Source organism: Triturus cristatus, chromosome 1_2 (assembly GCF_964204655.1).
Source record: "Triturus cristatus chromosome 1_2, aTriCri1.1, whole genome shotgun sequence".
Classification (NCBI taxonomy): Eukaryota; Metazoa; Chordata; class Amphibia; order Caudata; family Salamandridae; genus Triturus; species Triturus cristatus.
The window spans coordinates 1,190,765,890-1,190,791,763 of NC_140580.1; the positions used below are offsets into that span (position 1 = coordinate 1,190,765,890).

At 51.9% G+C, this 25,874-nt stretch overlaps 1 protein-coding gene across 1 annotated transcript in view; it reads right to left on the reverse strand.

The window, feature by feature from the left end:
- Window positions 1–25,874, reverse strand: part of ENG (endoglin) — a 379,947-nt gene that overhangs the window by 155,156 nt on the left and 198,917 nt on the right. Inside the window, exon 8 of the mRNA XM_085614141.1 lies at window positions 24,361–24,527. Within this exon, the coding sequence (XP_085470267.1) occupies window positions 24,361–24,527 (167 nt within the window). The remainder of the gene's footprint in view (window positions 1–24,360; window positions 24,528–25,874) is intronic.

Consider the following 25,874-nt stretch of genomic DNA (forward strand, 5'->3'; position numbering starts at 1 on the left):
AGGAATTTCTCCAGAGAAAAACTTTGCAACATCTGCATATTCTGAGTCCTGTGACTCCAATTGCAAAAATGTTTTGGAAAACGATAGCAAAATAATGCCCCAATTACATGTTTGTACCCTTCACTCCATCACCTTTCAGTGTCCTTAATCCAGCCTCACAAGGTCGCCAGACACCAGACTCCTCCATTGAGAACATCCCTATCTTTAACAAGACAAGCCCGGCGGAGCGTGGCGCGCGCGCTTGGCGGGGGCGGGGGAGCGCATTCCAGGCGGGGGAGTGGACCCTTTGAAGTGTGATGCCAAACGGATTGCATGGCGGCACGATGCGCGTGATTGTGCATGTGCTCGCCATGCAATCCGCTTTTCGGAGCACTTTTGGGAGCCCCTTACAATAGTCTCGCTTTGCGATCGCTTACGCGATAGCAAGGCGAGACCTAAAAAACGACAGACCCTGAGAGACCGACGCAGGGAGATCCTCCCAGGCACAGCAGAGAAATTAACCCCCCGGAGTCAGGGATGGATTCCTGCTACTCACGTAGGCATCACTTTATCATGCAGCTAAGGCCACAGGGGCAGACTGATGAACACACAACTAACAACAGCAAGTGCAACAACCGTCATGAGATGAGTAAACCCACCCAAGCCATGGACACCTCCAAGGAAGGCGCTACGAGCACTAACCTCAAGGCGCAGTTCCAATGTAGAGGAGCAACGACGCGGTATGAGCTGTCCCCTTCCACCGGGCGCACACACACCACCCATACACCCGGTGCAAATCAACACACAGCACCCATACACCAGTGTAAAACACACACCACCCATACAGTGGTGTAAAACAACACACACCCAGTGTAAAACAACACATAGCACTCATACACCGGTGGAAAACACACACCACCCGCACAACCAGTGCAAAACATCACACACCATCCACACAACCAGTGTAAAACAACACATACCTTCACCGGTGTAAAACAGCACACACCTGGTGTAAAGCAGTACAACCACCCATACACCTAGTGCAAAACACAGCACTTATACAAGTAATGTGAAACAACACACAACACTCATACATCCAGTTAAAACAACACACACCACTCACACACCTGCTGCTCAGAGAACAAAAACTGGAGCTGCGCACTGCAACCACATGCCTTGTGTAAAAAAACACTCACCACCCGCAAACCCGGTGTAAAATAGCACACACTTGCTGTCAAGGAACAAGAACGGAGGGTGAACACACCATCCTACACCTGGTGTAAAACAACACACACCTGCTTCTCAGGAAACAAGAACTGGGTGTGCACACACCACCAAGACACTCAGTGTATAACAACACACACCTGCTGCTAGGCCCTAGGGGAACAAGAACTGGGGGTGCACACACCACCCACACACCCACAGTAAAACACCACAAGTCACTTATACAGCTGGTGTAAAACAACACACACCAACCATACTCCCGGTGTAAAACACACACCACCCATACACCCGGTGTAAAATAGCACACACTTGCTGTCAAGGAACAAGAACGGAGGGTGAACACACCATCCTACACCTGGTGTAAAACAACACACACCTGCTGCTAGGCCCTAGGGGAACAAGAACTGGGGGTGCACACACCACCCACACACCCACAGTAAAACACCACAAGTCACTTATACAGCTGGTGTAAAACAACACACACCAACCATACTCCCGGTGTAAAACACACACCACCCACACACCCACAGTAAAACACCACAAGTCACTTATACAGCTGGTGTAAAACAACACACACCAACCATACGCCTGGTGTAAAACAACACACGCCACCCATACTCCCGGTGTAAAACACACACCACCCATACTCCCGGTGTAAAACACACACCACCCATACACCCGGTGTAAAACAACACACACCTGCTGTTCAGGGAGCATGACCTGGGGGTGAGCACGAACACACGTACAGTGTCTGCCCAGCAATCACTGCTTGACTATCCCAAACAGACACCTGAGGAGGCTGAAAAGCTTCCAGAAACCGGAAGAGGCGCTCGTGTACGACACAGGAGGCGGACACTTCTCAAGGAAACAGGAAGTGCTCAGAGGCACAGGACACAACTCTGTTCTCAAAACAAATCAAACAACATCATGCCCCCAACGGGAAACCAAAACACAAAACAGAAGTACATGGATTGGAAATCACCGGAGCAAGACATGTCCTCACTGTGAAGATCAAATCACAGACAGCCAAAGACCAAAGCCAGCGTCAGAGCTCACGTGCCAGGCACAGAAAACACTAATGAACCACACCAATGCAGAGTGTGCACCAGCGCAACTGACGGCAGGGAGAGTGAGATTGCATCCCTCACGCACCGCCCTGCACTGCAGGATGAACAGCAGAGCCAGCCCCTCCCCCTCCGAGATAGCATCCTTCACACACGGCTCTGCAGGATGAACAGCAGAACCAGCCCCTCCCCCTCCTCGCATATAGCATCCTTTACACACAGCCCTGCAAGATGAACAGCAGAGCCAGCCCCTCCGCGATAGCATCCTTCACACACGGCTCTGCAGGATGAACAGCAGAGCCAGCCCCTCCCCCTCCGCGAAAGCATCTTTCACACACAGCTCTGCAGGATGAACAGCAGAGCCAGCCCCTCCCCCTCCGCGATAGCATCCTTCACACACGACTCTGCAGGATGAACAGCAGAGCCAGCCCCTCCCCCTCTGCGAAAGCATCCTTCACACACGGCTCTGCAGGATGAACAGCAGAGCCAGCCCCTCCCCCTCCGAGATAGCATCCTTCACACTAGGCCTGGGCTAAATTCCACTCGCGGAAATTGTGATAATTTGACATTTTCGCGTTCCGCGGAGAACGCGAAAATGTCACAATTTCCGCATTCCGCAGCTTAGCGATAATTTGTTTCTTGCTCGCGCTGTAAAATAATACATTCTCGCACGCGCGCGATCGCCTTGCCTGAATCCCCGCGTTCGCCGACAAGTTTTCCTGATCCGGTCGCGTTCTCCACGAGATGTTGGACAGTTCGCGCCCGCAGTAATGTCATTGGTCGCGTGATTACGTCTTTCTTCTCGCGATCATGCACCGCGAGAAGAGTGAAAACAAGATGGCCGCGCCCGCAAGCAACCGCATGGGTAAGTTGGCGAGCCGCGACAATGCAGAAAATACCGCGAACGGGCGGGAAAAAAACTTCCGCATCTTCGCGATGTTTCCGCGTGTTTGCGGAGATTTTTTACATTTTCGCGATAATTTGCGAAAGTCACTTTCGCAAATTCCGCCCACCCCTACTTCACACACGGCTCTGCAGGATGAACAGCAGAACCAGCCCCTTCCCCTCTTCGCATATAGCATCCTTCACACACAGCCCTGCAAGATGAACAGCAGAGCCAGCCCCTCCCCCTCCGCGAAAGCATCCTTCACACACGGCTCTGCAGGATGAACAGCAGAGCCAGCCCCTCCCCCTCCGACATAGCATCCTTCATACACGGCTCTGCAGGATGAACAGCAGAACCAGCCCCTCCCCCTCCGCGAAAGCATCCTTCACACACGGCTCTGCAGGATGAACAGCAGAGTCAGCCCCTCCCCCTCCGACATAGCATCCTTCATACACGGCTCTGCAGGATGAACAGCAGAGCCAGCCCCTCCCCCTCCGCGAAAGCATCCCTCACGCACCGCCCTGCAGGATAAACAGCAGAACCAGCCCCTCCCCCTCCTCGCATATAGCATCCTTCATACGCCGCTCTGCAGGATGAACAGCAGAACCAGCCCCTCCCCCTCCTCGCATATAGCATCCTTCACACGCCGCTCTGCAGGATGAACAGCAGAACCAGCCCCTCCCAACCCCCTGTGACATTGATCACATTCTTCACACACTGCCCTGTAGAATGAACAGCAGAGCCAGCCCCTCCATGGAGAAGCAGCAGAGGTGGGGGAGAAAGGAGAGACAGAAGGAACTTCAAGAAAGAATTAGGAGAATTAGGAGAAGAGAGCGAGTACAGAAGGGGGGGGGGGGTATAAAGACCAATGGGAAGAAAGAGGGAGAGAGGGAATGGAGGGAAAGAGTGAGCGAGAGGGAGAGAGGAGCTTGCGAGAGAAAAAGAGAGGGGTGAAGAGAGGGGTAAGAAGAAGAGGAGAGAGAGAAGGGAGGGGAAGAAGGAGTACATGAGAGACACAGATAGAGGACTAAGAGGGGAAGTGAGTGAGAGAGAACGAGAGCAGAGCGACGGGGAGCGAAGAGCAACAACAACTGGGAATGAATAAAAAACGAGAGAGAGAAAGGTAGAAAAAGAGAGAGAGAGGGAAGACAAAGAGAGAGACAGATAAAGAGTATAGAGAGGGATGGTGAGAGATAGAGAGGGAAGAGAGAGGGTGAGATAGAGAGCGAGACAGGGAGATGGAGAGATAGGGGGAGAGACAGAGAAACATAACTTGCCAGAGAGAAAGACAGAGCGAGAAAACAGAGTGGAGAGTGAGAGATGGGGAGAGAGGTGATAAAAAAAGGGAATGACAGAGAGACAGAGAGGAAGGGGGGAGAGAGGAAGAGAGAAGGAGAAAGGGAGAGAAAGAGAGGCGAGAGAGAGGAAAGGGAGAGAGACGGACAGAGAGAGAAAAGAGAAGGGAGAGAGAGAGACAGGGGAGACAGAGAGACAGAGAGGGGAAGAGAGAGGGAGAGACAGAGGGGAGAGAGGGACAGAGAGAGGGAGAGCGAGACAGCGAGAGACAGACCGAGAGATGGAGAGAGAGCGAGAGTGACAGATGGAGAGAGAGTGACAGATGGAGGGAGAGAGAGAAAGAACAGAGGGGGGAGAGGGAGAGGGAGAGAGAAAGAGGGAAAGTAAGAGATGGAGAGAGTGAGAGGATGTAGACAGAGGGGGAGACAGAGAGCGAGAGAACAGAGAGAGATGGAGAGAGAGAAGAGAGAAATAGAGAGAGAGAGAGAGAGAGAGAGATGGAGAGAGAGAGACAGAGAGAGTGAGGGAGAGAGAGACAGAGGAGAGGAGGGGGCACCAATAGATCCTCTTTGGTGCCTTTGCTCCTTTCAGGTGACAGTCGCGCTGCTGCTGACAGTCATCCTTGAAGGGCCCACCAAGCATTTATTAGGAAAGTGGTATAATCCATGTTTGGCTCATGAAGATGTATTGCTTTGTCATTACAGGACAATGGGTCTGTGAGGAAGCAATGCAGCGTGTCCCGAGGCAGCCACATTCAGGGTGTTGGCACCAACCCTTTGGGTGTCTCCTCGTCGTCACTTGGCCCTGTCCAGGCTGCTGTGGGGTAGGTTGTAGGAGACATAATGCTCGGTCTGTTTTTTTTCCACTGCCCTCTCCTAGCTCCTAGAACTACGCTCTTCTAGCTCCTAGCGCCGCCCTCCCCTAGCACTTCCCTCTATTAGCTCCTAGCGCTGCCCTCTCCTAGTTCTGCCCTCTCCTGGCTCCTAGCGCTGCCCTCTCCTAGCGCTGCCCTTTCCTAGTTCTGCCCTCTACCTGTGCTGCCCTCTCCTAGACCCTAGCGCTGCCCTCTCCTAGCGCTGCCCTCTCCTAGCGCTGCCCTCTCCTGGCTCCTAGCGCTGCCCTCTCCTGGCTCCTAGCGCTGCCCTCTCCTGGCTCCTAGTGTTGCCCTCTCCTAGCGCTGCTCTCTACAACCTCCTAGCGCTGCCCTCTCCAGGCTCCTAGCACTGCCCTCTCCTAGCGCTGCCCTCTCCAGGCTTCTAGCACTGCCCTCTCCTAGCGCTGCCCTCTCCAGGCTTCTAGCACTGCCCTCTCCTAGCGCTGCCCTCTCCAGGCTTCTAGCACTGCCCTCTCCTAGCGCTGCCCTCTCCAGGCTTCTAGCACTGCCCTCTCCTAGCGCTGCCCTCTCCAGGCTTCTAGCACTGCCCTCTCCTAGCGCTGCCCTCTCCAGGCTTCTAGCGCTGCCCTCTCCAGGCTTCTAGCACTGCCCTCTCCTAGCGCTGGCTTCACCGAGCTCCTACACTGCCCTCTCCTAACGACTGGGTCTGTCCTCTCATACAGCTGCCTTCTCCTAGCCCCGAGCGCTGCCCTCTACCAGCTTCTAGCATTGCCCTCTACAAACTCCCAGCGCTGCCCTCTCCTAGCTCCTACCTCTGCCCTCTACAAGCTCCCAGCACTACCCTCTCCTAGCTCCGAGCGCTGCCCTCTACAAGCTCCTAGCGCTGCCCTCTCCTAACCCCTAGCACTGCCCTCTACAGGCTCCTAGGGTTGCTCTCTACAAGCTCCTAGCGCTGCTCTTTCCTAGCGCTGCCCTCTCCAGGCTTCTAGCACTGCCCTCTCCTAGCGCTGCCCTCTCCAGGCTTCTAGCGCTGCCCTCTCCTAGCGCTGCCCTCTCCTAGCGCTGCCCTCTCCAGGCTTCTAGCGCTGCCCTCTCCTAGCGCTGCCCTCTCCTAGCGCTGCCCTCTCCAGGCTTCTAGCGCTGCCCTCTCCTAGCGCTGCCCTCTCCTAGCGCTGCCCTCTCCAGGCTTCTAGCACTGCCCTCTCCTAGCGCTGGCTTCACCGAGCTCCTACACTGCCCTCTCCTAACGACTGGGTCTGTCCTCTCATACAGCTGCCTTCTTCTAGCTCCGAGCGCTGCCCTCTCCTAGCTCCTAGCATTGTCCTCTCCAAGCTCCTAGCGCTGCTCTTTCCTAGCTCCGAGCGCTGCCCTCTACAAGCTCCTAGCGCTGCTCTTTCCTAGCTCCGAGCGCTGCCCTCTACAAGCTCCTAGCACTGCCCTCTACAGGCTCCCAGCACTGCCCTCTCCTAGCCCCTAGCGCTGCCCTCTCCTAGCACTACCCTCTCCTAGCCCCTAGCGCTGCCCTCTCCTATGCCTTCCCTCTCCTAGCCCCTAGCGATGCCCTCTCCTAGCGCTGCCCTCTCCTAGCTCCTAGCACTGCTCTCTACAAGCTCGTAGCGCTGCTCTTTCCTAGCGCTGCCCTCTCGTAGCATTGCCCTCTCCTAGCCCTGCCCTCTCCTAGCTACTAGCACTTCCCTCTGCTAGAGCTGCCCGCTCCTAACCCCTAGCGCTGCCCTCTACAAGCGCCTAGCGTTGCCCTATACAAGCTTCTAGCGCTGCCCTCTCCTAGCACTACCCTCTCCTAGCCACTAGCGCTGCCCTCTCCTAGAGCTTTCCGCTCCCAGCGCTGCCCTCTCCTGGAGCTGCCCACTCCTAGTGCTGCCCTCTACAAGCTCCTAGTGCTGCCCTCTTCTAGCGCTGCCCTCTACAAGCTCCTAGCACTGCCCTTCCTAGTGCTGCCCTCTCCTAGTGCTGCCCTGTCCTAGCGATGCCCTCTCCTAGCGCTGCCCTCTCCTAGCTCCTAGCACTGCTCTCTACAAGCTCGTAGCGCTGCGCTTTCCTAGCGCTGCCCTCTCCTCGCGTCTCCCTCTCCTAGCGCTGCCCTCTACTAACCCCTAGCACTGCCCTTTACAAGCTCCTAGCGCTGCCCTCTCCTATGCCTTCCCTCTCCTAGCCCCTAGCGCTGCCCTCTCCTAGCGCTGCCCTCTCCTAGCCCCTAGCGCTGCCCTCTCCTATGCCTTCCCTCTCCTAGCCCCTAGCGCTGCCCTCTCCTAGCCCTTGGTGCTGTCCTTTTCTAGCTCCAGCCCTACATGCGAGGACTGATGTCAAAGCACCAGAAGAAAGACCAGGAAAGCTCCTGAAGATGGCTCCAGGATAATATAGTCCTGAATCAACGTGTGAGGGCTCTGGCTCTGCCCTGGGCGGTCGGAAAAGAACCCAAACCACACCCAGAGTTGTTCCCAAAGTCATGGACAACCAGGGGGATACACTAGGATACCCTCCCCGGTGATAGAGTGCTTTACAATACACCAGGATACCCTCACATGTGATAGAGCGCTTTACAAACACACCAGGATACCCTCGCAGGTGATAGAGCGCTTTACAATACACCAGGATACCCTTGCAGGTGATAGAGCGCTTTACAATACACCAGGATACCCTTGCAGGTGATAGAGCGCTTTACAATACACCAGGATACCCTTGCAGGTGATAGAGCGCTTTACAATACACCAGGATACCCTCACATGTGATAGAGAGCTTTACAAACACACCAAGATACCCCCTGGGCGATAGAGCGCTTTACAAATACACCAGGAAACCCTCCTGGGTGATAGAGCGCTTTACAATACACCAGGATACCCAGGAAGGCAATAGAGTGCGTTACAAACACACCAGGATACCTGGGCTGACGATAAAGTGCTTTACAAATACACCAGGATACCTGGGCTGACGATAAAGTGCTTTACAAATACACCAGGATACCTGGGCTGGCGATAGAGCGCTTTACAATACACCGGGATACCCTCGCAGGTGATAGAGCGCTTTACAATACACCAGGATACCCTCGCAGGTGATAGAGCGCTTTACAATACACCAGGATACCGTCGCAGGTGATAGAGCGCTTTACAATACACCAGGATACCCTTGCAGGTGATAGAGCGCTTTACAATACACCAGGATACCCTCGCAGGTGATAGAGCGCTTTACAATACATCAGGATACCCACGCAGGTGATAGAGCGCTTTACAATACACCAGAATACCCTCGCAGGTGACAGAGCGAGTTAATAAAACACACCATGATACCCTCGCAGGTGATAGGGCGCTTTACAATACACCAGGATACCCTCGCAGGTGATAGAGCGCTTTACAATACACCAGGACACCCATCGCAGGTGATAGAGTGCTTTACAAACACACCAGGATACCCAGGAAGGCAATAGAGTGCGTTACAAACACACCAGGATACCTGGGCTGACGATAAAGTGCGTTACAAACACACCAGTATACCTAGGCTGGCGATAAAGTGCTTTACAAATACACCAGGATACCTGGGCTGGCGATAAAGTGCTTTACAAATACACTAGGATACCTGGGCTGGCGATAGAGCGCTTTACAAATACACCAGAATACCCTGCTGGGTGATAGAGCGCTTTACAAATGCACCAGGAAACCCTCCTGGGTGATAGAGCGCTTTACAAATACACCAGGATACCTGGGAAGGCAATAGAGCGCTTTACAATACACCAGAATACCCTCGCGGGCGAAGGAACGCTTTACAAATACACCAGCATGCCCTCACGGGTGACAGAGCGCTTTACAAGTCCACCTGGATACCCTCGCCGGTGGTAGAGTGCTTAACAAATACACCAGGATACCCTCGCAGGTGGTAGAGCACTTTACAAATACACCAGGATACCCGGGAAGGCAATAGAGTGCTTTACAATACACCAGAATACCCTCACGGGTGACAGTCCTTTACAAATCCACCAGGATACTGTTAGACCCGGCCCTCGTAACGTAGACAGACCTGACCCCTGCACCTCACACCAGCCCCGAGCCCACGGCCTAGCCGATCCTTCCCACCAGAACACACACACCCGACCCGGACTTCCCCCGTCCGTGGCCTTCCTCCTTCGGCCACCCCGGGCCCGCGTGCCCACTTCATGCACCAAGATGGCCGCCCGGCCCCAGCGCGACCCTAGCCTAGAGGCGCCACTCCGGCTGGAGGGCATCGCGCTCCCCTTGGGATGAAAAGGGAGGAGCAGTTTCCATCACACCTCTGCGCTTCCCTGGGAAGGTGGGTTTCGATCGACCCGCCGGCCTTCCCGAGGGCTGGCTCCACGCCTGCTGGGTGTCTGGGGCTCCTCCCGACCCGGCCCTGAAAGGATCAAAGGACAATGGCAGGAAACCCCCAACAAGCGACCCCCGGGTGACAAGACCCCTGCCTGCACAGACTCCGGACATCAAAGAGGAGTCGCCCTATAACAAGGGGTGCTCTGGGACTGTCCGGCAGATTCGCCTTGGAAACACATGAGCCCTGCTGAGTGACTCGCGGCTCCCTGAAGATCGTCAAACCCCCGAACTTGTGCTTGAGCCCTGCTGAGTGACTCGCGGCTCCCTGAAGATCGTAAGACCTCCGAACTTGTGCTTGAGCCCTGCTGAGTGACTCGCGGCTCCCTGAAGATCGTAAGACCTCCGAACTCGTGCTTGAGCCCTGCTGAGTGACTCGCGGCTCCCCGAAGAACGTAAGACCTCCGAACTTGTACTCAAGCCTGCTGAGTATCTCGCAGCGCCCACAGACTCTCTTGGTCCCGCCGGACCCCACGACGACAAGCGTATCCCCCAGCTCGAGGATTGTGAACTGTGCGCCGGGTACGCTCCTGCATTTGATCCATACCCCCAAAGACTGTCCCGCTACCTCCTAACCCCCCTCCAAGACTTTGTGAGCCCGCGCTCTACTTGTATATACTTTGTCTTGCTGATCATAAAGATCCTACCACTCCGATCTGATAAAGATTTGTTCTTAAGAACTCCTCGTGTGGTGTCTCTCTGTCGTGTGGTGCCGAGTGTGCGATCCTAGATACGAGGTTCCTCCCCTGAGGAGTCTCCCACCAGTGCCCGGCTACGATACCTCGAGGGTGGGTCTCAGGGCAGTCAGGGCCCCCTCCGGGCCCCTCTGAGGTCGCCTTCTAACATTGGTGGCAAGCGACGGGATTCGGGCCCATAATCTAGAGATCGTACCGTGAACGGCTGACGTACTACCGACAAAGATGGCAGAAGGAAACGCCGTGGTTCTCATAGAAGACAACGCCAGTACCGTGTTCCAGGTGGAACAGCTGGAAGAGTACACTCATAAAGAACTGAAGCAATTCTGTAAGGAACTCAGAATTGCTACCACTGGCCTCAACACCAAAGAAGATATGCAAAAGGCACTGAAAGCTTGGGTGGATTCTGGAGCCGCCCGCCCAGAAGGAGCGGGGGAGCCCCACGACGAAGCTGGACCCTCCCAAGTAGAACGCAGCAGCAACCAGGTGCGAGGCTTCGTACCAGATGGGGGCCTATCCCCGGAGGGACTCGCAGACAGAGAAAAAAGTCGCCATCACGAGCTCGAATTAGCCAAACTCAAAATTGAGGGCGAGTTGAAATTAGCCGAGAAAAAGCTAGCAGTAGAACAGTTGCGAGTACAAGGAGAACTAGAAGAGAAGAAACTCCAACGAGAACACGAGGGAAGGAGACTTCAACTGGAACATGAACGCAGCCTGAAGGAAATAGAACTGAAAGCAAGAAGCGAAGAAACGCGGCCCCCGGGGAACCGGGAGGCGGCGGCACCGACGGAGCAGAAGGTCCACATCCCCAAGGATGTGGTCAAAGAATATTACAAAAATGATGACATTCAGCAGTGGTTCCGGGCCTACGAGGTCGCCATGACCTCCCAGCGGGTCCCGCAGAAGGATTGGGGGGCTGGGTTATGGGGACGATTCCTGAGCGAAGGGAGAGACACCCTGCTCGACCTACCCACCTCCATGCAGTCCTCCTATGAACACATGAAAGCGGCTCTCCTCACAAGGTACGGCCTCACCCCGGAGATGTACCGCCAACGGTTCCGGGACTGCAGGAAGATCCCGGGTACCACCTGGGTGGAATATGTGAATTTCTTCAGCCGCGCCTTCGATGGGTGAATCAAGGGCAGCAAAGTAACCACCCTGGAAGAACTAACCGACCTTATGTTGTGGGAACACCTGGCTGCCAACTGCTTTGTGGAACTACGCCAGCATCTGCTCGACAGCAAGCTCACGGACCCAAGAAAGCTGGCTGTCGAGGCGGATCGCTGGACCAACACCCGGGTCTCCCGGGGCCCTGTAGGAGAGTACCCCGAGCCAGTCAGGGACCACCCCGCCAGAGAGGGTGGGGAAACCAGGGAGGGCAGAGAGAGTCCCAGGCTAGTCCCCCGAAGTCCCAACCTCCACCTTTCCCGGCACCCCCACCAGCTGTGTCCGGCCCCCCCCTGAGACGGGGGCACCGGGTAACCATCACTTGTTTCCGTTGCCAGAGGCCCGGGCATTACGCCAACGACCCTGAGTGCCCCATGGCCCCACGCACCACCCAGGCAGCACCCCCTGCTAGACAGATAGCCAATGTAGCCCTGGGGGAGGAGGTTGAGGAGGCCGAGGAGTGGGAACCCGCCGCTATGGCCCTAGTATCCTTAGGAGATAGAGAGATGGTCCCTGGGAGCCTCCTGCCCTCTAACACAAAGAAATATGGGCAGCTCGTAACGATCAATGGCCACCAAGTAGAAGCCCTCCGTGACACCGGAGCCAGCATCACCGGTGTCCTCAGCCATTTAGTCCACGAAGACCAGGTCCTCCCCAACGTATTTTGCCCTGTCCTTTCAGCCGACAACACAGAAAGCCTATGTAAGGTAGCCCTGGTACCCTTTGAGTGGGGAGGGGTGGTCGGTAAACTGAAGGTCGCAGTGAGAACCTCCCAGCCCGTCGACTGTCTCCTGGGGAACGACCTGGAAAGTTCCCCCTGGGGACAAGTTGAGCGCAAAACCCATCCAGGGATGATGGGCCTCCCTGAGTGGGTGTGCGCCACCACTCGATCCATGGCGGCTCGACTGACCCCCCTGAGGGAAGTCGACGACGCCCCAACCCCTGAAGATAGGGTGGTCCCGGCCGAGGGTCCCCACATTCCCCCGCCAGAAGAGTCGATCGCCAGTGACGAACCCCCGCCTTCCGACTCCACCCCAGTCACCGAGTTAGGCGATCTGCCCGAATTAGTCCAGTGGCGCCACGAGGGGGGCCCCTCCCGAGAGGAGTTCTGCCGAGAGCAGGCTACCTGTCCCTCCCTGGTCGGGCCCCGGCAACAGGCAGAGGCCCAGGCCGCCGGCGACCAGACGGGGGCGCACCGGGTGTATTGGGAGAATGACCTTTTGTACAGCGAACAGAAGTCGGTGGAGCTAGGGTCCGGCCGGGTGCTGGTGGTACCCCTACGCTTCCGAAACCTCCTCCTGGGCTTGGCCCACGACGTTCCCCTCGCAGGCCACTTGGGTCAGGACAAAACATACAGTCGCCTCGTGACCCACTTCTACTGGCCCAGAATGAAAGCGGATGTGGAAGCCCACTGCAAGTCCTGTCCCACGTGCCAGGCCAGTGGGGAGAGTGGAGGGAAGCGCAAGGCTCCCCTCCAACCCTTCCCTGTCGTCAGTACCCCTTTTGAGCGGGTCGGGATCGACATCGTAGGACCCCTGGACCCCCCGACTTCCCAGGGGCACCGATTCATCCTCGTCCTGGTGGACCATGCCACCCGTTACCCGGAGGCCATTCCCCTGCGCACCGTCACGGCCCCCGTGGTGGCCCGGGCGTTGATGGGGGTCTTCTCCCGCATAGGTTTCCCCCGCGAGGTCGTGAGTGATCGCGGTACCAACTTTATCTCCCGATACATGAGGTCCTTATGGCAACAGTGCGGGGTGTCTTATAAGTTCACCACCCCGTACCACCCCCAAGGAAACGGCCTGGTAGAGCGGTTTAACCGGACTCTGAAGGGGATGATCGCGGGCCTGGACGAGCCCCTCCGGCATAAGTGGGACATCCTGCTCCCCTGCCTCCTATTCGCATACCGAGAAGTTCCCCAGAAATCCTTGGGTTTCAGCCCCTTTGAGTTACTCTACGGGCACCCCGTCAGGGGGCCCCTCAGCCTGGTCAAGGAAGAGTGGGAGGCGGCGCGCCGAGGCCCCCCCCGAGATGTGTTCCGTTACGTCTTGACCCTCCGAAATCAGACCAGGAGATTCCGGGAGATGGCAGAGGCCAACCTGGAGGCGAGTCAGGAGGAGATGAAGCGCTGGTACGACCAGAACGCCACGCTGGTCGAGTTTCAGCCGGGCCAGCTGGTGTGGGTCATGGCTCCCGTGAAACCCTGCGCTCTCCAGGATAAATGGACCGGGCCCTTCAAAGTAGTTGAGCGGAAGAGCCCGGTCACGTACTTGGTAGACGTCCAGTCACCCCGGGACCCCCTCCGGGTCCTCCACGTGAACCGCCTCAAGCCCCACTTTGTGCGGACGGAGCTGAGCCTCCTACTGGCCACTGATGACGGGCCCGAAGAAGAATCAGATCCTCTCCCTGATCTTCTGTGCACCAAGGAGAAGGACGGCTCCGTAGAGGGAGTGAACCTCTCCCCGTCTCTCACTCCCCAGCAACGTGAGGATTGCCGTCAGCTCCTAGGGCAGTTTCCGGACCTTTTCTCCCTGGTCCCCAAGGTCACCGACTGGTGTCTCCATGATGTGGATACCGGGGACAGCCCGCCAGTGAGACACCGAGCCTACCGAGTCCCTGATCGGGTCCGGTCCTGTATCCAAGCCGAAGTCTCGAAAATGTTGACCCTAGGCGTGATCGAACCCTCAGACAGCCCCTGGGCCAGCCCCGTGGTCCTGGTCCCAAAAGCAGCTGCCCCCGGTGTCGCTCCAGAACTCCGCTTCTGCGTGGACTACCGGGGACTGAATGAAGTCACCCGAGCCGATGCCCACCCCATTCCCCGAGCCGACGAGCTCATTGACCGGCTCGGAGCTGCTCGGTTCCTCAGCACCTTCGATCTCACCTGCGGCTACTGGCAAATTGCGCTCACAGAGGGAGCCAAGGAGCGGTCCGCCTTCTCCACCCCGGATGGGCACTATCGCTTTCGCGTGATGCCCTTCGGGATGAAAAATGCCCCGGCCACCTTCCAGCGACTGGTAAATAGAGTCCTGGCCGGGCTGGAAAAATTCAGCGCTGCATATCTCGACGATATCGCAGTTTTCAGTTCCGAATGGAGTGAGCACCTCCAGCACCTCCGGAGGGTGCTGACCGCCCTACGCCAGGCGGGCCTCACCGTGAAGGCCAGCAAATGCCAGATTGGGCAATGTTCGGTAACCTACCTGGGGCACCAGGTCGGAAGCGGGCAGGTCGCCCCCCTACAGCCCAAAATCGACGCCATCCTAGCCTGGGAACCCCCCACTACCCAAACAGAGGTCCGAGCCTTTCTGGGCCTCACGGGCTACTACCGGAGATTCATCCGGAATTACGGCAGCCTGGTCGGGCCCCTCACGGGACTCACGTCCAAGAAGCAGCCCAAGAAGGTGCAGTGGTCCCCCGCCTGCCAAGAGGCGTTCATTGCCCTGAAAACGGCCATGTGTACAGCCCCCGTCCTCCAGGCCCCCGATTACTCCAAAGAGTTTGTGGTACAAACTGATGCCTCCGAGCTTGGCATCGGGGCAGTCCTCTCCCAGGTAAATGACCAGGGTCTAGACCAGCCCGTGGCCTTCCTCAGCCGAAGGCTGTTGCCCAGAGAACAGAGATGGAGCACCATCGAGCGTGAGGCGTTCGCCGTAGTCTGGGCCCTCAAGAAGTTACGCCCTTACCTGTTCGGCACCCATTTCAAAGTCCAAACCGACCATCGCCCCCTGCGATGGCTCATGCAGATGCGAGGAGAAAACCCCAAGCTTCTGCGGTGGTCAATCTCCCTCCAGGGGATGGATTTCACCGTAGAACATCGCCCTGGTACGGACCACGCCAACGCCGATGGCCTCTCCCGGTTCTTCCGCCTCAGCGGAGAGAACCCCCAAGAAGATGGGTAGTTCTCTCCGGCTTTCAGCTGGGGGGGACGCGTGTTAGACCCGGCCCTCGTAACGTAGACAGACCTGACCCCTGCACCTCACACCAGCCCCGAGCCCACGGCCTAGCCGATCCTTCCCACCAGAACACACACACCCGACCCGGACTTCCCCCGTCCGTAGCCTTCCTCCTTCGGCCACCCCGGGCCCGCGTGCCCACTTCATGCACCAAGATGGCCGCCCGGCCCCAGCGCGACCCTAGCCCAGAGGCGCCACTCCGGCTGGAGGGCATCGCGCTCCCCTTGGGATGAAAAGGGAGGAGCAGTTTCCATCACACCTCTGCGCTTCCCTGGGAAGGTGGGTTTCGATCGACCCGCCGGCCTCCCCGAGGGCTGGCTCCACGCCTGCTGGGTGTCTGGGGCTCTTCCCGACCCGGCCCTGAAAGGATCAAAGGACAATGGCAGGAAACCCCCAACAAGCGACCCCCAGGTGACAAGACCCCTGCCTGCACAGACTCCGGACATCAAAGAGGAGTCGCCCTATAACAAGGGGTGCTCTGGGACTGTCCGGCAGATTCGCCTTGGAAACACATGAGCCTGCTGAGTGACTCGCGGCTCCCTGAAGATCGTCAAACCCCCGAACTTGTGCTTGAGCCCTGCTGAGTGACTCGCGGCTCCCTGAAGATCGTAAGACCTCCGAACTTGTGCTTGAGCCCTGCTGAGTGACTCGCGGCTCCCTGAAGATCGTAAGACCTCCGAACTCGTGCTTGAGCCCTGCTGAGTGACTCGCGGCTCCCCGAAGAACGTAAGACCTCCGAACTTGTACTCAAGCCTGCTGAGTATCTCGCAGCGCCCACAGACTCTCTTGGTCCCGCCGGACCCCACGACGACAAGCGTATCCCCCAGCTCGAGGATTGTGAGCTGTGCGCCGGGTACGCTCCTGCATTTGATCCATACCCCCAAAGACTGTCCCGCTACCTCCTAACCCCCCTCCAAGACTTTGTGAGCCCGCGCTCTACTTGTATATATTTTGCCTTGCTGATCATAAAGATCCTACCACTCCGATCTGATAAAGATTTGTTCTTAAGAACTCCTCGTGTGGTGTCTCTCTGTCGTGTGGTGCCGAGTGTGCGATCCTAGATACGAGGTTCCTCCCCTGAGGAGTCTCCCGCCAGTGCCCGGCTACGATACCTCGAGGGTGGGTCTCAGGGCAGTCAGGGCCCCCTCCGGGCCCCTCTGAGCTTGCCTTCTAACAGATACCCTCAGGGTGACAGAGCGCTTTACAAATACACCAGGATACCCTCGCAGGTGGTGGAGCACTTTACAAATACACCAGGATACCCTCGCAGGTGGTAGACCGCTTTACAAAGACACCAGGATACCCTCGTGGGTGACGGAGCACTTAACAAGCACACCAGCATATCTGGACGGGTGATAGAGTGTTTTACAAATACACCAAGATACCCTCACTGGCAATGAAGCGCTTTACAAATCCACCAGGATACCCTGGCGGGGGAAGGAGTGCTTTACCAATACACCAGGATAGCCTCACGGGTGATAGAGCGCTTCACAAATACACTAGGATACCCTCACAGTCAATAGAGTGCTTTAAAAACACACCAGGATACCCAGGAAGGCAATAGAGCGCTTTACAAATACACCAGGATACCCGGGAAGGGTGATGGAGTGCTTTACAAATGCATCAGGATACCCTTGCGGCTGATAGAGCACTTTACAAATCGACCAGGATACCCAGGAAGGCAATAGAGTGCTCTACTAATCCTCCAGGATAGCCTGGCGGGTGGTAGAGCGCTTTACAAATACAGCAGGATACCTGGGCTGGAGATAAAGTGCCTTACACATACACCAAGATATCGTCACGGGCAATAGAGCGCTTTACAAATCCACCAGGATACCCTCACGGGTGATAGAGCGCTTCACAAATACACCAGGATAGCCTGGCAGGTGATATATCATTTTCCAAATACACCAGGATACCCCGGTAGGCAATACAGCGCTTTACAAATATACCAGGATGCGCAGGCGGGTGATTGAGAGCTTTACTTATACACCAGGATCACTGCCACCTTCCACATCAAGGAGTTCACCAAACCCAACAGCAAGACCACAGAAGTCCCTCCCAAGACCCCTGGAACAAACTAGACATCTACTTCCACCAAAACATGCAGATCTACAACAGTTTCAACACACAAGACCTGCCCATCACTCCTGCCACCACCACACGTGACAACGACGCCCCCCAACAGATCCATCTCAACTGGACCCCTCTCACCATGGGCGGTACTCTCAAGACCATGAAGAGCATTCACTCCGGAGCACACTTGGACCCCTGCCCTCACCACATCTTCCACAGAGCCGCCACCTCCATCGCCCCCGAATGACGCAGCACCATCAACTGCTCTATCGAGACTGGCAAGATCAACCCCCTGCTGAAGAAACCATCAGTTGACCCTATAGACCTGAAGAACTTCAGACGGATCTCCCTGCTCCCCTTCCCGGCCACGGTCATCGAGAAGGCCATCGTAGAATGTCTGACAGAATATCGACGGACAGAAAATCGACCTACAAAAATATCGACACAAAAATATCGATGACAAGAATATCGAGATCCTATCTACAACATGGTAAGTACAAAAATATCGAAAATAAAATATAGAATGTCAAAAATATCGTTATTAAAAATATAAAGTATTTTTTAGTTAAAAAAAAATATGTAAAATAAACCAAATAATACTTATAAATAAAATAAACATAATTAAATATATGTTATAATGTTTAAAATTAATAATTAATATATATAATGTAATAAAACATTAATTAAACATATACATATAATATATAATATATATACTTACTTAATATAAATTGTAATAATTATTTTAATAACTTATAACTTGTTAGAAATTATTATAAATTACAAATACATCATACACATAAAACAATAACATGAATAAAAATTAAATAATTATATATAACACATTTAAAAAATTATATTTAATTTGAATATTGTTAAAATTAATTATATATTACATTAACTAAAATAATCCAAAAAATATTAAATAGCACCGACAATAAAACTACTACTCCAGCTCCAAAAAAAAACAGTAAAGAAAATGTTGGATAGCGTAGAGCTAAAAATTACTATTTCCACTCCAGGGAGTGTAACAATAGGGAAAGTGTTGGATAGCGTAGGGGTAAAAATTACTATTCCCACTCCAGAGAGTGCAACAGTAGGGAAAGTGTTGGATAGCGGAAGGGTAAAAAATACTATTCCAACTCCAGAGAGTGCAACAGTAGGGAAAGTGTTGGATAGCGTAGGGGTAAAAATTACTATTCCCACTCCACAGAGTGCAACAGTAGGGAAAGTGTTGGATAGCGTAGGGGTAAAAATTACTATTCCCACTCCAGAGAGTGCAACAGTAGGGAAAGTGTTGGATAGCGTAGGGGTAAAAATTACTATTCCCACTCCAGAGAGTGCAACAGTAGGGAAAGTGTTGGATAGCGTAGGGGTAAAAATTACTATTCCAACTCCACAGAGTGGAACAGTAGGGAAAGTGTTGGATAGCGTAGGGGTAAAAATTACTATTCCCACTCCAGAGAGTGCAACAGTAGGGAAAGTGTTGGATAGTGTAGGGTAAAAATTACTATTCCAACTCCAGAGAGTGCAACAGTAGGGAAAATGTTGGATAGCGAAGGGGAAAAAATTACTATTCCCACTCCAAAGAGTGCAACAGTAGGGAAAGTGTTGGATAGCGTAGGGGTACAAATTACTATTCCAACTCCAGAGAGTGCAACAGTAGGGAAAGTGTTGGATAGCGTAGGGGTACAAATTACTATTCCAACTCCAGAGAGTGCAACAGTAGGGAAAGTGTTGGATAGTGTAAGGGTAAAAATTACTATTCCAACTCCAGAGAGTGCAACAGTAGGGAAAGTGTTGGATAGCGTAGGGGTAAAAATTACTATTCCCACTCCAGAGAGTGCAACAGTAGGGAACGTGTTGGATAGTGTAGGGGTAAAAATTACTATTCCAACTCCACAGAGTGCAACAGTAAGGAAAGTGTTGGATAGCGAAGGGGTAAAAATTACTATTCCAACTCCAAAGAGTGCAACAGAAGGGAAAGTGTTGGATAGCGTAGGGGTAAAAATTACTATTCCCACTCCAGAGAGCGCAACAGTAAGGAAAGTGTTGGATAGCGTAGGGATAACATTTACTATTCCAACTCCAGAGGGTGGAACAGTAGGGAAAGTGTTGGATAGCGTAGGGGTAAAAATTACTATTCCCACTCCAGAGAGTGCAACAGTAGGGAAAGTGTTGGATAGTGTAGGGTAAAAATTACTATTCCAACTCCAGAGAGTGCAACAGTAGGGAAAATGTTGGATAGCGAAGGGGAAAAAATTACTATTCCCACTCCAAAGAGTGCAACAGTAGGGAAAGTGTTGGATAGCGTAGGGGTACAAATTACTATTCCAACTCCAGAGAGTGCAACAGTAGGGAAAGTGTTGGATAGCGTAGGGGTACAAATTACTATTCCAACTCCAGAGAGTGCAACAGTAGGGAAAGTGTTGGATAGTGTAAGGGTAAAAATTACTATTCCAACTCCAGAGAGTGCAACAGTAGGGAAAGTGTTGGATAGCGTAGGGGTAAAAATTACTATTCCCACTCCAGAGAGTGCAACAGTAGGGAACGTGTTGGATAGTGTAGGGGTAAAAATTACTATTCCAACTCCACAGAGTGCAACAGTAAGGAAAGTGTTGGATAGCGAAGGGGTAAAAATTACTATTCCAACTCCAAAGAGTGCAACAGAAGGGAAAGTGTTGGATAGCGTAGGGGTAAAAATTACTATTCCCACTCCAGAGAGCGCAACAGTAAGGAAAGTGTTGGATAGCGTAGGGATAACATTTACTATTCCAACTCCAGAGGGTGCAACAGTAGGGAAAGTGTTGGATAGCGTAGAAGTTAAAAATAACATAGTTATAAATAAAATAATTATTTAAAATAATTAGTGATTTAATTATTAAATAACTCAAAATTGTTTACAAATACCAATAAATAATTATTACAAACATATCTACCAAAGAATAATTAATTAACAATACATTAATAATAAATACCAATAAATAATAATTAATAAATATTAATTACCAAATAATAAATATTAAACGATACAATATTTTTCATAACCAAAAACATATGAGTTATTAAAAAGTAAATACCAATTAAAATATATTTAACCATTTAAAAAAATATATACCGCAAAATAATAATTATGAAACATTAATTACCAATTAAAAAATATTGAACTATTAAATATTTTTCATACGCAAAAATAATAAATATTACACATTAATTACCAATTAATAATTACTTATTAATATATTAATTAGAAATATCAATGCATAATATTTAATTATATTTAATTCACAATTAATGATTAATAAACAAATAATTATTTTTCATAACCAAAATATTATAATTTAATATATTTACCAATTAATAATTACTGTCCAATTAATTAATTATCAATACCCAACAACTAATTTAATAATTACTTAATTAGATTTCAATTACTTCCAACACTATTCCCCTATAAACGCACGACACACTCCACTAATAAAATAATACACTTAACATAATTATCAATTCATCAACTAATTAAAACTAATTGCCAATTAATAAAAATTAATTACCAATTAATACTTAATTAACAATAATATAATTATCAATACCAATAAATGAAAATAAATTATTAATTAATTACAATTAAATTACTTCCCACCCTATTCCCCTATACACTCACAACCCGCTACAGAACTTAAACGCAAAAATTTCTTAAAATCAATTTATAATTCCTAAAAATGTATAATTAATTCCATATAATTAAATTACTTCCCACCCTATTCCCCTATAAACCCACAACCCGCTACAGAACTTAAACGCAAAAATTAATTAAAATTAATTTATAATTCCTAAAAATGTATAATTAATTCCATATAATTAAATTACTTCCCACCCTATTCCCCTATAAACCCACAACCCGCTACGGTACTAAAACACAAAATTGACTTAAAAAACCATTGTTAACATATAAAAATTGTATACATATATGTTAAAACCAGTAGAACAATTAACTAAAAACATATAACACATACATATTAAATACATAATAAAATACATAACAATAATATAAATATCGATATTAGTAACATCAATATTAGTAAAATCGATATATTTGATGTCGATATTACTAACTTCGATATTACTAACATCGATATTAAAATACTTACCTTAGGATCGATATTCTGTCCATAGATATTATTGACATCGATATTCTGTCCCTTCGATATTTAAAACTCGATATTTGTGTAGGTAGATATTTTAGTTTCGATATTTTGGCTGCTCACCGCCATCAACGCCCAACTCTCCGAGTTCATCGAAGGCAACCACGTCCTGGACTCCTCTTAATCTGGCTTCGGAAGCAACCCCAACACCGAGACAGCCCTCCTCGCTGCCACCGATGGCATCCGCTCCCTCCTCGACTGGGGAGAAACAGCAGCCCTCATCCTCCTGGACCTCTCAGCCACCTTCGACAACGTCTCCTACCCTACCCTAAGCACCAGACTCCAATATCCCAGTATCCATGACAAAACCCTGGTCTGGATTCATTCTTTTCTCACCAGTAGAACACAACAGGTCAGACTACCCCATGGAGATTGGCTGCTGAGTTCCCCAGGGCTCATCACTGAGCCTCACCCTCTTCAACGTCTATGTGGCCCACTCACAGCCATAGCCAGGAACCAGGGACTCAACATCGTCTCCTACGCTGACTAAACCCCGCTGATCCGCTCTCTCACCAACAAGCCCCGAATTGCCAAAAACAACTTCCACAACGGGATGAAGGCCGTTGCTTCCTAGATGAGAAACAGCTGCCTCAAAGTCAACTCGGACAAGACCGAAATCCTCATCCTGGGAGCCAACACCTCTACTTAGGAAAACTCCAAGTGTCCGCGGCGTTAGTAAGCTGACAATGCACACAACCTCTGTATCACACTGAACTGCTCGCTCGTGATGAACCACCAGATCAACACTGTCTCCGCATCATGCTTCCACACTCTTTGCCTCCTTCAAAAGACCTTCAGATGGATCCCCACTGAGGCCAGAAAGACGGTCACCCATGCACTCATCAGCAGCAGACGACTACGGCAACACACTCTACGCAGGCGTCATCCAGAAACTGCTCAGGAAACTGCAGAACGTTCAGAACGTGCAGCCAGACTGGTCCTCAACATCCCCCACCACAGCCACATTTCCGAACACCTGCGAGAACTCCACTGGCTCCTAGTCAAAAGAAGAGTCACGTTCGAACTCCTCACACACGTCTACAAAGCCCTCCATGATGCCAGACCAGCATTTCTGAACCACCGGCTCTCATTCCACATACCCACCAGACATCTCCGCTCCTCCCAACTCCCTCTGGCCACCGACCCTCAGATCCATAAGACCAGGACCGGAAGAAGATTCTTTCCCTACCTCACCACCAAGACCTGGAACTCCCTGCCTTTCCACGCTGTACAAATACACCAGGATACCCTGGCGGGCAATGGAATGCTTTACAAATACACCAGGATACCCTGGCGGGCAATGGAATGCTTTACAAATACACCAGGATAGCCTGGCGGGCAATGGAACGCTTTACAAATACACCAGGATACCCTGGCGGGCGATGGAACACTTTCCAAATACACCAGGATACCCTGGTGGGCGATGGAACGTTTTACATATAACACATTGAGGAACAAGTTGCCCCACAGGAGCGTGTACATTTCCCCTTCCTGAACCGGATCTTACCTTCGTTATTGAGCCTTCTGTCCCTGTAAACCATCTCACCCCACTCTCTGCTGGATCCCACTGGTTTCTGCTTCTTCCTGTCCAGATTTTGGGATCTTTAATTCAGGCTCTTTTAAAATACCCCCAGTTTCCCACTCGATTCTGTGTCCCTCTCTCTGTCCATGCTTCTAAACTAACCAGTGGCACTATCCTCACTGACTCTCATTGGCAGCACCTCGCATGATTTTGCCACGACGCCCTCTGGCCCTTTACTGAGTACATGTGACATGTATGATCCTAGCCCTGGTTGCTTCACTGGATGTTTGTCCTCCAGCCTGATCCAGGTGCAATCCAGCAAGGCTTCAACGATGGGCTCACCCCCCTCCACTTTAGGAACTGGACGATAAGGGGTCTGTGACTGTACCATAATCCTCTGGGAACCTCACTTGCCCCATCACACACATTAATATTAAGCTTACTTCCGGCTTCCTTGTCTGGACTCATCAACCTTCAGAAACCCTCATCTCACTGCGCATTGCTCGGTAGTCCCTCCCAGGCATCAGTCCTGGCCAGTGCTCCCCAGTTCTTTTGTGGGTGCACAGTCGCCAAGCAAGCACCAGCAGCAGATGAGAAAAGACAGATAAAAAGTGGAGCCACTGCCAGACCCTGGTAGTCCCCGGGTCCTGGACAGCAGTAACTGTACTCCGGGATCCTAGCACCGTTGGATGTGGCCCCACCCTGCATTCTACAAGCTGCACTTCTAATGCAACCTGCTGCCCACCCTGTCTGCACTCTATGATGCAAGCCCCCCCAGCTACTGTTATACTTGTCTGTTTGTGAAGGCACCTTTCCGACAAGAGCATCACACAGGTTGACTGGACAGCGGTATCTCCTCTCATCCGCCAAGTCAGCAACCATCGCTGCCACCATAAGTGGTCCACCAGAGCTTGGAACTGTGCTGCTGGGTGGCCCGCGAGGTTCACTAACCTTTGAACTGAGGCAGCTCCCCATGGTGGCTCTCGACCAGTGAAGTCTGGACTGCTTGCTCGGACCTGGACCTCGCTCGGTTCGCACACAGCCACCACACCAATGGCCTCAGCCCTTACCCCCGGTGGTCTGACTAACGCACCCAAGTGGCCCCTTACCTGTAGGTATGCTTTAGTCAGGCTGATGGACAGGTAGTCACTGGTACATCTCCAGGGGTTCACCAGATTTAAGATCTGTGTGATCTGTTCATTGAGCGTCGTGGGCAGGTCCTCCACGGAGGGCACAGTGGTGCCAACATCCGCCACCGTCACTGGCACCTGACTCTCTGTGGAAGCAAGATAAGCAAGAGGTCATGTCTTGACCTCTAAAGGAAGAAAAATTATAGACCCAGACATCAATCACACAGCAAGGGATTGAGAGACCTGCCAGTTAACCACATGGCAAATAATGATAGCCCCCAAATCAACCACACAGCAAGGCAGCGAGAGACCTGCAGATCATCACACAGCAAGGCAATGAAAGAACCACAAATCAACCATAAAGCAAGGCAATGCGAGTCCTGTCAATCAACCACATAGCAAGACAAAGAAGACCCACAAATCAACCACACAGCAAGGCAATGGGAAACCTGCCAATCAACCACATAGTAAGGCAGCGAGGGACCTGCAGATCAATCACATAGCAAGCCAATGACAGACCCACAAATCAACCATACAGCAAGGCAATGACAGACCGGCCGATCAACCACACAGCAAGGCAATGACAGACCGGCCAATCAACCACACAGCAAGCAATGATATCCAGCAAATAAACCACACAGCAAGGCAATGACAGACCCTCAAATAACTCACACAGCAACCCAATGAGAAATCTGCAGATCAGTCACACAACAAGGCAATGAGAGACCCGCAAATCAACCACACAGCAACCTAATGAGAGATCTTCGCATCAATTACACAGCAAGGCAAAGAGAGACCCCCAAATAAACCACACAGCAACCCAATGAGAGATCAGCAGATCAATCACACAGCAAGACAATGACAGACCCGCAAATCAACAACATAGCAAGGCAATGAGAGATCTACAGATCAATCACACAGTAAGACAATGACAGACCCGCAAAGCAACAAGACAGCAACCCACTGAGATATCTGCAGATCAGTCCCACAGCAAGGCAATGAAAGATCTGCAGATCAGTCACACAGCAAAGCAATGAGAGACCGCCAGATCAATCACACAACAAGACAATGACAGACCCACAAATCAACAAAACAGCAAGGCAATTAGAGATCTGCAGATCATCCACACAGCAAGGCAGCGAGAGACCTGCAGATCAATCACACAGCAAGACAATTACAGACCCGCAAATTAACCACACAGCAAGGCAATGAGAGAACTGCCAATCAACCACACAACAAGGAAATGAGAGACCTGCTGATTGACCACACAGCAAGGCAATGATAGAGCGCAGATCAACCACACAGCAAGGCAGCGAGAGACCTGCAGATCATCACACAGCAAGGCAATGAAAGAACCACAAATCAACCATAAAGCAAGGCAATGCGAGTCCTGTCAATCAACCACATAGCAAGACAAAGAAGACCCACAAATCAACCACACAGCAAGGCAATGGGAAACCTGCCAATCAACCACATAGTAAGGCAGCGAGGGA